The sequence below is a fragment of the Lissotriton helveticus genome, chromosome 6, assembly GCF_964261635.1.
Source record: "Lissotriton helveticus chromosome 6, aLisHel1.1, whole genome shotgun sequence".
Taxonomy (NCBI): Eukaryota; Metazoa; Chordata; class Amphibia; order Caudata; family Salamandridae; genus Lissotriton; species Lissotriton helveticus.
Genome location: NC_136067.1, coordinates 1,111,374,128 through 1,111,389,557, shown reverse-complemented (window position 1 = coordinate 1,111,389,557; position 15,430 = coordinate 1,111,374,128). Strand labels below are relative to the sequence as shown.

The following is a 15,430-nucleotide window of genomic DNA, read 5'->3' as shown; positions in this document are numbered from 1 at the left end:
GTTGGCGTGGCTGCGGTCAGGTTGGCACATTAGTTCACGTACTCTGGGAGTGTAAGTTCCTGCAGGAATACTGAGGTCAGATCTTAGCGGATATAGACACTCACTTCGACACAGAAATCCCACGCTTTCCCTCCTATGTCCTCCTGGGGCTTCCTAACGCACTGACCTATCCACTGAGGTCTCGGAAAGGTCGCCTGATTGCCATCGCGTTGGGGTCCGCAATGCAGAATATACTGGCGCATTGGCGTTCGGCGCAAATTCCTACCTACCAGGGCTGGCTTCACCGCCTGTGGATGGTACTGGGCATGGAAAAGCTTTCGTTGTCTAGAGCAGGAGAAGGGGCTCGCTATGCAGAACTGAGGCAGCCATTCTTGTCTTTACTGGCGTCTGAGTTTATTGAGGTAACATGTCCTAAATATCTCCGATTATTGAGGTTGACGGAGACCTGAGAGGAAGGAGGTAGGCTCGGCTCCAAAGGTTGGGTTAAGACGACAGGGAGGGTAGACGAGGACCATGGACCATGGGGGGGGAGGTGAAGGGGGGGAGGGAGAGGGCTTTAGGGGCGGGTGGGGGTTCGTTGGGTTCCGGGTGGGGAAGGGGTTGGTTGGGGGGTTTCCTTTCTCTGTTTATTTCAACGGACTGAGGTGCAACGTGACCTAGGCTGGCTGATGGGCAACATGGCAGCAGGCCTGTTCCGAAGGGGAGGTTGGGTGGACCCAGGGTGCTTGGTAAAGGTGAAGGTCCTACACCTCCTCAGAGTGGCAGGACTGACGACGTATATGAGGGGACGCCTAATGTCTTCATATTGCTTATAACGCGGCCGGCCCATACTGGGTTGTAGGCGGCTTGCTGTGTGTAACAATGGTTCCCCTTGCTATGTCAATTGTATTGTACCGCCCCTTCATGCCAGTCCGTTGGTTGGTCGGCGGACTGGACAGCGGCCCTTTTCAGCTCTACTGTATTTTTGTCAATAAAAACATTTAATACTAAAGAATTAAAATAAATGAAAAACATGTATTGCGTTGATTGAAATGCTAGTCTTGAAAATGTGCATTTAATGGAATGCACAATGCGCTGTCTGTCTTTAGAACCAGCGTATGAAACTCGTCAGCTCACACAGAATAAAAGGAAAATTACCCAGAACCATATTGAGGATTTTTATTTTGTAGAAGGAAAATATTTTAGGAATTAATAGTACATAAATTTCAATGTAGCACCATGTTCAAAATAACAATTATTTTTTAGCAATTTGTCATACAATGAAGAGTTTTTCAGGTGGGTGCCACATATTTCCAAGCCACATGTTGTGAAACCGTTCCATCAGGTGCACTTTGATGTTCTGGCAAGTACAGAAGAAGAGTGTCATGGTCCACATCTGGTCTGAATTGTTTTGTCGAATTTGCAATATTTGGTTTGCACGTGACCAAGTACATGAGTGAATATCAAATAAAAATCGATCATTTTCCAGCACTCTGGATTTTGGTTTTTACTGGTAATTACCTGGAAAATTGGTTTACCGTCAGTACACTGGGCCGGTTCTGTAGATAGGCTGCCAACATAAGGCCCAAACAGTGTTCGCTTTTGTATTGCCTTTTTAGCAAAAACTCCAAGAACTACAAACAAGGGAAGAAAGTCACACAAAATGACAGTCAAATATAAACATTTGTTTCAAAACCTGAATAGTATTCAGTTTAAAGCTTCATGATAATTACCAATGATTTTTCAGTAGTCTGGAACACATTACAATTATTATATCATGCAGGCTCCTCAAAAATGATTTGATCCTACGAGTACTTCAGGAGTTTGGATGTCCTTTCCAAATCCTGCAAAACTGAAAGTGATGTTTAAAGAGAGCCTATTTCTGATTTTCACCAGCTGAGGTATAGAAATTGCTGGATAACCGTCAGTGCTCCCAAAATAAAATAAGGAAGGGCCTGGCAGGTCTCAAATCACAGGGAAATTACAGTGTGAGAAATTAATAAAGGATTACGTTTTTTGATGATTTGTCGGGGTTGAACTGTAGAGCTTACTTAAGAGTTTGGCGGGCAGAAATTCTCTGTCAAAACTTAGCAGATATCCTTTCCGCCATATTACAAGTTCCATAGACTATAATGCACTTGTAATACGATGGATGGGGCATCTGCAATGTTTGTGAAAGAGTACTCTGTCTGACAAACTGTGAATAAGGTCCTATATTTGTGTAGCTGTTATTTTGGTGTTCATTTATCTAGGTATGTTTGGATTGGCAGGTGTCACTTACTGTTTAATTATTGATGTATGTTGCAAAGGGTAAGGCAGTGGGGCCATGACAATTAGCAGCATGTAGGTACCTGGGCCTCCTAGATTTGGGTTGTGGCAGTGTGAAGGTGGCGCATCTTGACTGAGGGTTATTGAGGTTGGGGTGTGGTGTGGTGTCATCCATTGAAAAGGTAGTGGTGAAGTAGACAATGGCTTGCAGGCGACTCATGTACAGGTGTACATGTATATGTTTATGAGTATTGTAGAGCGCATAGCTGCCCAAGGGCTTCCCAGCGCTACGGAGCAGGAGAGAGCAGATACCAGCGTTTCAACCTGGAAATAGCCATGCATTCAGTTTTTTCCTGAAGGCAATCTCAACTGTGAGGAATCTTAGTTCTATAGGTATGGAGTTCCAAAGTTTTGGCACCAAATGCATGAAAGATCTTCCTCCCCATCTGGATCGCCTAATCCTTGTAGTTTTGGCCACGCAATCTGAGGAGGATCTTAAGGCTCTTTACGGTGTATAGGGTGTGATCAGGGTCCTGCGTAAAGTTGGCCCTTTGCCGTTCAAGGCCCAGTGTGCTATGCACAGTGCTTTGAACTTGACCCTGACCTGTACCGGCAGCCAGTTGAGTGTTTTCAGAGCCTCTTTCTCTGACTCATACCTAGGTATACTAATGAGTAACCTGGTTGCTGCATTTTGTACCACCTGTAGTCTATTCAACATGTATTTGGGTGACCCCAGGAAGAGAGAGTTCCCGTAGTCTAGTCGCGAGACCACCAAAGACTGTATCACTGTTATCCGGGACTCCTCTGGGATGAGGTCAAGAATTTTACGGAGCAACCGCAAAATTCCAAAACAAGTGGCGGCCAATTTCCTGGATTGAGTTTCCATGGTGAGGTTGTGGTCTATCCACACTCCTAGGTTCTTTATGGAATGTTTATGCACCGTGGACATCCCAATTTTTTGGGCCATTCAATGGTTACTTGTGGTGGAAGATTATTACCTAGGAAGCTGAGTTCTGTTTTGTCCCAATTTAGTTTTAGCTTACAGCTTGTCATCCAGCTAGCTACCCTTTCCAAGGTTTAAACAAATGGAGGTGCACCAAACATAATGAAGAAAGTCCAAATCATTTTCTTTTTGTTTGACTTTTTTTCTCAGAATCAATAATGGTGCACAAAGACAGCCAACGCATTTCGTTCCTTGAAACATTACAGTTCTTGGAACTTCATCAGGGCTCAAATGGAAATGAGAGAAAAATCTATGTATCTCACTCGGTGATTCAAAAAGTTCAAAATGCGTCTCCAGACACTGTTTGATAACAGTCCTAACTGGTCATCTTTTCAATCAAAAAGGTAGAGCTTAGAAAATGATGATAATAATTGTTCAAAAATAGGATTAACCCGGACTTTGGCAATATCAATGCCCAAGAACTTTTAGTAGTACAAAGCCAGATAAGGATACTGTAAATCCATGTTTGGAACTTGTTCTGAAGGTTTGGGTTATTTTTCAATATCTAAGGATGCGACCACCATGATAAGCAGTCACGTCTTCTCACTCCAACGCCAAAAAAACTACACTTTCCATGCAGGGAGACACTAGGTTGTGTTTCAAGTTGGGGTCCCCTGCCATAGAAACAACTATTTGGGTGTCATCTGCGTATGATACGATTGACAACCCAAATTCCTGGACAATCTCGGCCAGAGGTTGCATGTACAGGTTGAACAGCATAGGGCTGAAGTTGGAGCTCTGTGGCACACCACATGTGACCTCTAGGCTTTCCGATAAGTGTCCACATTCTGAAGTCTGAAAGGATCTGTCCTTCAAGAATGATACTATCCACCGTAGCGCTCTGTCTTGAACCGCTGCTCTCTCTAGCCTAAGAATGAGTGTTTTATGATCCACTGTATCAAAGGCTTCACTTATGTTGAGCAGAAGGATGGCAGCAGTATGGTGTTTATTAGCATGCTATATATGATTTATTGGTAAAATATGGCAGCATGAAGCGAAACAAACACTGGATTGCTAATGGGTGAAGCTCACCCAAGCAGGAACCACCAAGTGATGGGAGGGAGACCATTTTTCTGTTTGCTTGGTTTATGTTCCAAATGTTGAGGACAAAGATTTGGGAGTGTCGTTGATAGCCTTGGACCTGTGCGCTTCAGTTTTAGGCCCTGAAGTGACCCAGGCCTAGTGTCAATCAGTGACATCTCATCACAGGGTGGGGTAGGGTCAGCAGTCTAAGTGACCACATCCCACTCTGTGACAAGGTAGGTAGGGACTGCTACCTCTTCTCATTTGCCGTTTTATGGCCAGTAAATGCGAAGAGGCAGCAGTCGGACCCTCCTAGAACCTCCAAGGCTTACTTCCAGAGACACTGCAGAAGGTAAGTGGTATGATTTTATCTAATGTTTGGTGTGTGAGTGCGTGTATGTATCAACAGATGTAATGATGTGAGTGAGTGAGTTATGTGAGGGGGTATGTGTGCATGCGTGAATGCATGGGTTTGAGTGAGCATGCATGTGTACATTTGTAACTAATAGTTTCTTACCTGTTGGTGTAGCTTTGCAGCTTGACAATTTTTCTGGATTAACTATGCTGTGCATTATTCCGCCATCTAGTGGTTGGGTCCAGAACTGTAGTATTTCTTCTCTTTAATTTTTTTTTTTTTGGCGGGCTTCTTCGTAGTACCATTTGGTGCCCTTCTGTGACGTCGAAGGGATTCCTCCGGAAGCTCCCACCTTTGGTAGCCATCTTCAGATTCTTTTTTTTAGTTCTTTTCCTTGGTGGCGGAGGGTGGGTTCGCCACTGAATCCAGAAAATTCTTCAAGCTGCAAAACTACACAGACAGGTAAGAAACTATTCATTTTGCAGCGTGAATCTTTTCTGGATTCACTATGCTGTGCATAGACTTTGTACCGGTTTGCTAGTCTTCTGGTGGCTGGGTGAAATATGAACTTTGGTATGTAAATAGATGCTGCAAGACCTTTTGTCCTACTTGTTCTTCTTTGTTCATTTGAATGTCCACACAGTAATGTTTGGTAAATGCGTGTACTGAAGACCATGTTGCAGCCATGCAGATGTCTTGAATTGGAGTGTTAGCAAGAAATGCAACAGTTGCTCCTTTCTTCCTTGTTGAATGTGCCCGTGGCGCACCTTATAAAGTTTGTCCTGCTTGCTTGTGGCACAATTGTATGGCTTGTGCTATCCATCTTGCAATTGTGTTTTTGGTTACTGGTCTTCCAAGAAATCCTTTTGCAAAGGTTACAAATAACTGTTTTGTTTTTCTGTATTCCTTAGTTCTTTCAACATAATACATGACTGCTCTTCTTGCGTCAAATGTGTGCAAAGCTCTTTCCGCTTTGTTCTTTGGATCTTGAAAGAAACTTGGTATCTGTATACTCTGAATTAGGTGGAATCTTGATACCACCTTTGGTATGGCGTGCTGATCTGTTCTCATGACAATCCTGTTACTATGTATTTGGAAGTAGGGTTCTTGTAGTGTTAGTGCCTGTAGTTCGCTAACTATACGTAGGGATGTTATTGCCACTAGAAATGGGTGGAGTCCCGCAGAAATGTCCCTTGTCTCTTTAGGAGATTGTGAGGTGGTCCTTAGGACCCAGCTGCCTGATAACAGAAATAAATTCAGGCAGTGGGTGACCATTAATGTCCATAGGGTGGAGGCTCTGAGAGACACCAGGGCCAGTGTGACAGCTGTCAGTTGTCAGCTGGTGTCTCAGGAGCAAGTGATCCTCCATGCGGACAACTCAGCCAGTGTGAGCTGGCTCAGGTTCCCTTTGAGTGGGGGGTCTCAGGTACTCTCCAAGTAGCTGTGAGGCCAAACATGCATGTGGATTGTCTGTTGGGCGATGATTTAGAGAGCTCTCCTTGGGGTAAGGTGGAGAGAAGGTCTCATTTAGAGATGTTGGGTCTGCCCGAGTGGGCGGGTGTGACCACTCAGTCTATGGCAGCCAGTAGGGGTGTTCAAGAGGTCCTGGAGCCTGAAAGTATGGCCCAGGCACCTGCCTTAAAGAGAAGAGGTAGGGGCACGGGAAACCAATCCTCATTGTTCCCACAGTCCAAAAGTAGGCAGACCTTGAGGGGATGCCCTGGAACCTACAGGGAAAGAAGTTGCTGAACTGGGGGACCTGCCTGAGCTGACCCATTGGCAGCAAGAAGGAGGACCCTCCAAGAAGGAATTCTGTGCAGAACAGAAGAAGTGCCCTTCTCTTGTGGGTTTACAGGAACAGGCCACAAACCAGGCAGCAGGTGATCAGTCTGGATAACATTGCATCTACTGGAAGAACGACCTCCTGTATAGTGAGCCTAAGGCTGCTGAGCCTGGGTCAGCCCGTGTGCTGGTGGTACCCCAGCGCTTCAGAGCCTTCCTACTGGGTTTGGCTGATGATGTGCCTTTAGCTGGACATTTGGGGCAGGACAAGACCGTTACCTTTAAAAGGCTTGTCACCCACTTTTATTGGCCCCAGATGCACAAGAGTTCAGAGACTCATTGAAGAACTTGTCAAACTTGCCAGGCAAGTGGGAATAGTGGGAGGTAGCACAAGGCTCCTCTCCAGCACTTCCCTGTGGTCCGCACCCCCATTAAAAGGGTGGGCATTGACATTGTGGGGCCTCTGGACCCAAAGACAGCCATGGGCTACATGTTTATCCTGGTCTTGGTGGACCATGCTAACCGGTACCCAGAAGTCATCCCGCTCAGGACAGTGACTGCCCCCGTGATGGGACGTGCACTGATGGGGATTTTCTTCCATGTGGGGTTCCCCATAGAGGTGGTGTCAGACCTTGGTACAAACTTCCTTTCTAAGTATATGAAATACCTGTGGCAGGAGTGTGGAGTAACGTATACGTTCACCACTCCTTACCACCCCCAAGGTAATGGGCTGATTGAGAGATTCAACCGGACCCTCAAAGGCATGATTATGGGTCTTGAGGTACCTACGAGGTGTAAGTGGGACGTCCTCTTGCCAGCTTTCTCTTTGCTTACCGTGAGGTGCCAGAGAAGTCCTTAGAGTTCAGTCCCTTTGAACTGCTGTATGGACTCCCGGTAAGGGGACCTCTGAGTCTGGTTAAGGAAGGCTGGGAGAAAGCTCACAGGAAACCTCCCCAGGATGTATATAGCTACATACTGGCCTTCAGGAACCAGACTAGGTGATTCAGACTTCTCGCTCAGGGGAATCTGGAAGCCACCCAGGAAGAGATGAGGCGGTGATACAATCAGAATGCCACTCTGATTGAGCTTCATCCTGGTCAGAAAGTTTGGGTCATGGCCCCAGTGGAGCCCTAGGCACTCCAGGATAAGTGGACCAGACCATTTGAGGTGGTGGAGAGCAAATGTGATGTCACCTACTTGGTGGACTTGCGATCTCCCAGGAACCCTTTGCGGGTCCTACATGTCAACCACCTAAAGCCCCACTTAGAAAGGTCCAAAGTGGGCATGCTCCTAGCAACAGATGCTGGAATGGAGGAGGAGACTGAGCCTCTTCCTGACCTCCTGTCTGCAACAGAACACGATGGGTCAGTGGATGGAGTAAACCTCTCTTCCACCCTGTCCCCTAAGCAGCAGAATGATTGTCACCAACTGTTTCTCTGATTTGTTTTCCCTAGTTCTTGGTGTCACTGGGTGGTGCATCCATGATGTAGACACTGGAGACAGTCCTCCTGTTAAGCACAAGGCTTATTTATTTATAAAGTTCAGAGTGACTGACAGGGTCAGAGCTTACATCAAGGAGGAGGTCTCCAAGATGTTTGCCTTAGGGGTGATTGTGTCCTCTAACAGCCCTTGGGCCAACCCAGTGGTCTTGGTCCCCAAGGCTGCCGCACTGGGTGCCACGCCAGAACTTCGGTTCTGTGTGGACTGCCGAGGGTTCAATTCAGTCACCAGGACTGACGCGCACCCCATCTCCAGAGCTGATGAGCTCATTGATCGGTTAGGGGCTGCCCAGTACCTCAACACGTTTGATCTAACATCTGGGTACTGGCAGATCACCTTCATTGATGGGGCAAAAGAGAGGTCAGCATTCTCCACACCAGATGGGCACTACCAATTCAGGGCTATGCCCTTTGAGATTAAGAATACCCCTGCCACTTTCAGAGGTTGGACAACTAGGTGTTGGCTGGACTGGAAAATGTCAGTGCTGTTTACCTGGATGACACTGCAGTGTTCAGCGCAAGTTGGGAAGAACATCTGTGCCACCTCTGGGAAGTGTTGATGGCGCTGCGCAGAGCAGGCCTCACGATGAAGGCTAGTAAGTTCCAGATCGGGCAGGATTCCGTGGTGTACTTGGGGCACCAGGTAGGAAGCGGCCAGGTGGCCCCCCTACAACCCAAGATTGATACCATCCTGACATGGGAACCCCCCAAAACCCAGACACAGGTGAGAGCCTTTTTAGTACTACAGGAGGTTTGTCAAGGGGTATGGCAACATTGTTGCACCCTTGACTAAGCTGACTTCCAGGCAGCAGCCCAATAAAGTGAACTGGACTGACACCTATCAGAAAGCCTTTGACGCCCTGAAGACTGCCATGTGCACAGCACCTGTGCTTCAGGCACCCAGCTTCTCAAAGGAATTCATTGTCCAAACAGATGCTTCAGAGCATGGTGTGGGGGCTGTTCTTTCACAGATCAATGAGGAGGGTGTAGCCCAACCTGTAGCCTTCATCAGTAGGAGGTTACTTTCTCGGGAGCAGAGGTGAAGTGCAATTGAGCGTGAGGCATTTGCTTTGGTCAGGGCACTGAAGAAGTTGAGACCATACTTGTTTGGGACTCACTTCCGGGTTCAGACAGACCACAGACCTCAGATGGTTGATGCAGATGAGGGGTGAGAATCAAAAGTTGTTGAGGCGGTCCATTCCCTACATTTTTTGCTGTTGTCTCCTCTGTTTTTGATATGTTTTTGCTGTTTAGATGCTTTGGGTACTGTACCACTGCTATTCAGTGCCACAGTGCAAGTGCTCCCTATTGTAAATTATCGTAATGGGTTAGTGACTCCATGATTGGCTTATTTGATTTACTTGTCAGACCCTAGTACAGTGCACCATGTGTGCCCAGGGCCTGTAGATCAAATGCTGCTAGTGGGCTTGCAGCACTGATTGTGCCACCCACAGAAGCAGCTTGTAAAGTGTGTCTCAGGCCTGCCATTGCAGAGCCTGTGTACAGTCTAGTACTGCTGTGTCGACTTGGTAAGTGCACCCACTAAACCTTCCCTTTTCTACATGTTAGCCACCCCTAAGGTAGGCACCAGGGCAGGGTGCATTGTATGTGAAAGGTAGGACATGCCCTGATGTGTGTGGCATGTCCTGATAGTGAATTACAGCCAATTTTGTTTTTCACTATTGCAAGGCTACCTGTCCCCATAGGCCAAGATAGGCAGTTTGATTATAACATCTTATAATCCTAACTGTCCCAGGGAATATGGTAGAAAATTGAATTTAGTATGCCTGAACTCAGAATGAAAAAATACATCTTTTAGTGAAGTTGATTTTTACATTCTGTGTTTGAAAATACCACTTTTTGATTGTAGGTATTTTCTCTCCTTAATCATCCAGCCTGCCTCTGCTAGGTTATGTATTGCATGTCTGGGTTGTGAGTGACAGGGGCTGAGGGGGCTCCAGGAGGCAGGGTGAGTCAGTACTAGGTTTAATAGACCTATCTGCATTGGGAGTGGTGGGAGGAGTAGCACCTGGGCCTGAATAGGGCTGTGCCTGCCTTCCACAATGCTGGCTCCAACTCCTGTGGTGCCTCTGATGACCCTGTCCCACACTGACAAAGGAAGAAGTTGTGCACTGGCAGAATGCACCCAGAACTGGTTTAGACTAGGTACTGACACTCTCTGCCTTCAGAGACAAAGGATGTGTGTGAATAAAAAGGGGGACCCAGACCCCAGAACTTTAGATCACTTCTGGACATCAAGACGGACCTTTTGCCAAGGAGAAGAACCAGAAAATCTGCAGGAGTTTGCAACTTTCATCATCTTGAAGAAGAATCTCCAAGGGCTTGAACTGTGCTTGCCTCCTGCTGAAGTCTCAGGGATACAAAACTTCACCACCAGCTCCCCCCTGAATTTCCTTGCTGGGAATTCTGTCTGCACAAGCCTGCACGTTGTTGGGAGCTGGAAGCGCAACTCAACAAGGAGAAGTGTGTCGCATCTGCAGCTGTCGCATCATCGGAGAAGCGGGTCGTCACCGCAAGGGTCGCCGTCACATCACCAGAGAAGTGTGTCTCCGTCGCAGCTGTGAGTCGTCGCATCACCCGAGACGCATGTCGCAACAGCAAGGGTCGCCGTCGCATCACCGGAGAAGCGTGTCGCAGGGCCTGTCGTGGCTCCAAAGTTACAGAGTCACCACACGGCCGTCGGACGTGCACGCATCGCCTTAACGTCATCGCATCACATCAAGGGCACCATCTTGTCGGATCGCAACCGGGCCACACCACGAGATCATCGCATCACCTCCTCTCCGGTAAGGAACAGATGCATCGCCTACTTTGCCGTGTCACATTTACCATCTAAAGTGAACCAAGTTATTTCTACCATCTTAAAGTCATTTTCTTAATACTGTATTGTGGATTTTTGTCGTTTGGGTCTTATGTTAAGTCTCTATAAAGAAGACTTTTTTTTATAAAACCTGTGTTGTGTCCATCTGTAGTGTTTTCGCTGTATTACTGTATGTGTTCACAAATGCTTTACATAGTGCCTCTGAGATAAGCCTTCCTGCTCGTGTCAAGCTACCACCGGGTTGAGCAGGGGTTATTTTAGGAGTGTAACCCCCTTACTCTGACTAGAAGCAAGGGTCCCTATCTGGACAAAGGTGCAAGTCTTTGCCAACTAGAGACCCCCAGTTCTAACACTCCTTCTAGGAATCGTTTGACCGCCTGAGAGGTGAAGAAACTCTTCCCTGTTTCCCCTCTTGTATACACCACAATTGCTGCTAAGTGTACTTTTAGTGATGTAAAACATAATTTACTTTGTAGTAATTGTGTCAGGTACTTTAGTACTGTTGTTTCTTTTGTAATCTTCCTTGAAAGGCACTTTTTAAGACACCATTGTGCATATCTTTTCCATTTTGCTGTTTAACCTTTTCTTGTTTTTGGTTTCCTAGCTTCTCTTAGGACAGCCATTGTGCTTTCTGGTGGTTTGAGATGTGCGAATTCTAAGTCTTCAGGAGCCAAGCCGATAGGTTTAAGCCTTCAGATTCTGGATGAAGCACTTTCCCATTGTGCATTGTTAGCAAATCCTTCCTTTTTGGAAGTTTGTGCATTGTAACTTCAGAAATTTCCATTACTTCTGAGAACCAAGTCCATCTGGCCCACTGTGGTGCAATGAGAATCATTGTCATTTTGCCGAATCTGCATTTGCTGATCACTTTGTTCAGTAATGGTATTGGGGGAAAAGCGTACGCAAATATCCCTGATCAGTCTATCCATAGTGCATTCCCTAGGGATTGGTTGCAAGGTCACCTGGATGCGAAGTTTTGGCATTTTGCATTCTGGGGTGTTGCAAATAGGTCTATTTCAGTGTCCCCCATTTCTTGGAAAACGTTTGCACTTCTATTTGATTCCGTTCCTACTCGTGGGATGATGTTGTTTGCCTGCGCAGTCTGTCTGCTTCTATATTGTCTTTCCGTGGTAGGTGTATTGTCTTGGGGTTGACCATCTCCAAATCTCTAGTGCTAGAGTTGAGAGTGCTACAGACTGAGTCCCTCCTTGTTAATTTATGTAAAACATTGTTGTAGTGTTTTCTGTTTGTATAAACACACTTTTCCCATAGAGCTCTTTCTGAAAGGCTTTTAAGGATAAGAACACAGTTTTAGGTACAAGATGTTGATGTGTTTGACAGCATCCTGTGGTGCCCACAATCCTCTTACTTTGAGATTATTAATGTGTGCTCCCCATCCCATTAGGGACGCATCTGTTGTTATGGTCACTGTTGGAGTTGGTGGTGTGAAAGGTCTCTTTTGTGCTATATTTGTTTTGTTTCATCATGCCATCTATTGATGAACTCTTCTTGTGACAACCACTAGATCTTCCCAACTCCCTGTAGCCTGTGACCATTGTGTCATCAGCCATTCTTGAAATGGTCTCATGTGTAGACGAATGTTGAGAACTAAATGAATGCATGAGTCCATCATTCCTAGTAATTTCCCCACTGTCTGATGATGCCCCATCAGGTATAGATGAGTCTCCTTCAATAGGGCTGATCTCCTTTTCTCGCTCGGGAATGCTTTCCCTAACACAGTGTTTATCTCTGTGCCTAAGAACACCTTTATGGGTTCTGGTTCTATTGATAACTTTTTCCAATGTCCTTGGCCTTGCATGTTGTAATTTGCTTGTCAATGCCTTTCTCTCACTCTAAACGTCTTCAGGGTGAAGACCGAACAGGCGTTACTGTTGCCGCTCAGATGGTCCAGAGGTAGGCACAGATTGCAGACCGGGTGCTGATCCTTTTGAGCGTGTTTGTGGTGACATTTCTAACAAAACTTGAACGGCGTCTTGTCCATTACCGCGCACAGGGAGCCCACTGCATGCACATTCTCCGATCGTCGTCGAAGATCTTGTTTTTCTTCCTTCGTCGAAATGCAGTCGTCTTTAATTTAAAGCTGCCATCTTTGATTTAAAGTTGAAAATGGAAGACACCATCCTACCGATTTTTCCCTTGATTCTTCTCTCCAATCTTGGGAACTCCTCCGTATCAATCCAGACCCAACGGCCGGAAAAAAGAATCTGAAGATGGCTACCAAAGGAGGGAGCTTCCAGAGAAAGACTGTCGACGTCACAGAAGGGCACCAAATGGTACTACGTTGAAGCCCACAAACAAAAAAAAAACAACACAAAAAAGGAAGCAATGCTACAATTCCGGACCCAACCACTAGATGGCAGAATAATGCACAGCATAGTGAATCCAGAAAAGATTCATGCTGCAAAACCCCCTTTTACCCACTGTGCTCTAATTACGTCCGCCACTGACTACCATGTGCTACCCCTTCTGTGAGGTACTCCAGCTAGTAAATATTTTTGTTTTTAAATATACTAAAGCCACTTCTATTGTTTAAGGCAGTGGCTTTGAGGGGCTGCAGTAAACACTCTGTTCACCAATGGCAGCAATAATTTTGCACCAACCAAGCATTTAATGCTGGGACAATGAGATAATTTTCTCTAGCTCTGCTGCAGCCCTCTCACTGAATGCAGCATATAGCATCTGTGCAGAAAATGCCAGTCAGCTTTAACTTTAGCAGCTGTGGTTCCATTCTGTGAGGTTAGCAGAAAGGAGATGTAAGTACAATATTTTCAATGTAATACACTGAGCAAACCAAGCAGACAAAGTAACAAAACATATGTAACTAAGCAAAATGTCTCCTAACGAAGGCAGAAGGTTTTTGATACTTGTGAGACAATGTCCTCAAAGGGAACCTAGGTTCGGATATTTATTAAGGGATCTTCCTGCTCAATTGAAATATTGTTTCTTAGATGTGCTGCGGACAAAGCAAAAATAATTAATTGCTCACAAAATGTAACCCTAAAAATGTGTATTCTGTTTAACCACGTCTGTTCCTATTGAGTTCTGTGGGAAATGCTGTTGCAAATTAGCTGGAATAACACACAAAGTCAAGAGGTAACAATCTGTCAGTGCTTAAAAAGAAGAGTTGGCAAAGCCAATAGGTCTCGCCTATGTGAGAGCTATTTGCTTTGGCTGTGTGTTTTAGTCATGTTATACACAGGCGTGGCTCCTGTTCAACATGGCTAAAGTTTAGTGGACTGGGGTAGATTCAGGTAAAGTGGAGTGGAGTAGATTGGAGTGGGGTAAAGTGAGGTACACTGAAGCGGGTAGAGTGGGGTAGATTAGACTGTATAGATTAGACTGTAGTGTAGTGGAGTGAAGTGGGGGAGACTGCAGTGGGGTACATTGGAGTGGCATGGGGCAGATTGGTGTGGAGTGCAGTGGCTTAGATTTGAGAGGGGCAGATTGAGGTGGTGGATTGGAGTGGGGTATATTGGAGTTGGGTATAGTGGGGTGGGTAGGGTAGATTGGAGTGGAGTGGGGTAGATTGGTTTAGAGTGGAGTAGGTAGATGGGAGTGGGGTAATATGTGGCGTATTGGAGTGGGGTAGGTTGGGGTAGATTGAAGTGGGGTAGATTGAGAAAGAGTGGGGTGGGGTAGATTGAAGTGGGGTAGATTGCGGTAGATGGAGCAGAGTAGATTGGAGTGGAGTGGGGTAGAGTAAAGTATACTGGAGGGGAGTTTGTATACTGGAGAGGAGTGGGGTATACTAGAGAGGAGTGAGGGTACACTGGAGTGCTGTGGGGTGGGGTAGAGGGGATTGGAATGTGGTCATATGGGGGGGCAGGTTAGATTAGGGTAGTTTTGAATGAAGTGGGGTAGATTGGAGTGGGGTATATTGGGGTAGAATGGATGGGGTGGGTAGAGTGGGGTAGGGTAGACAAGGATGGGGTAGACTGGATAAAGTGGGTAGGATGGGGTTAGATTCTAATGGAGTGAGGTAGATTAAGTGAAGTAAAGTAGAGAGAAGTCAGGTAGAGTGGAGCGAAGTGAGGTAGATTGGGGTGGAGTGGGGGTAGGCCAGGGTGAAGCAGAGTACATTGGGGTAGACTGGGGTGGCATAGATTAGAAGGGAGTGGGTAGATTGGAATGGAGTGGGGTAAGGTGGAGTGAAGCAGAGTAGAGTGAGGTAGGGTGGAGTGGAGTGGGGTGGGATCAATTGGGGTAGATTGGGGTGGAGTGGGGTAGACTGAAGTGGAGTGAGATCAACTGGTGTAGATTGGAGCAGAGTGGCAGAATGAAGTAGATTGGAGCAGACTGGGTTAGACTGGAGCAAATTGAGGCAATCTGGAGCACAGTGTGGTAGATTGGAGCATAATGGGGGAGATTGGGGTAGGGTGGAGTTGGGTAGATTGGAGTGGGGTAGACTAGGGTGAAATGGGGTAGGTTTTGGGAAAGTGGAGTGGGGTAGATTTGGTTAGATAGGAGAACAATGGAGTAGATTGGGTGGATTGCAGTAGGGGAGATTGAAGAGGAATGTGGTGGAGATTGGAGAGGAGCGAGGTAGATTAGATATGGGTAGTCTAGAGCAGGATAGATTGGAGAAGGGTAGAGTGTAGTGAGGTATATTAGAACGGAGTGGGTTGGAATGGGGTGGAGTGCAGATGACTGGGGTTGAC

The 15,430-nt window shown here is 46.4% G+C and overlaps 1 protein-coding gene across 1 annotated transcript in view; it reads right to left on the bottom strand.

Annotated features, from left to right (window-relative positions):
* LOC144761655 (PR domain zinc finger protein 10-like) overlaps positions 1-15,430 on the bottom strand; it is a 400,011-nt gene that overhangs the window by 114,042 nt on the left and 270,539 nt on the right. The window contains exon 3 of the mRNA XM_078646945.1: positions 1,501-1,613. Within this exon, the coding sequence (XP_078503071.1) occupies positions 1,501-1,613 (113 nt within the window). The remainder of the gene's footprint in view (positions 1-1,500; positions 1,614-15,430) is intronic.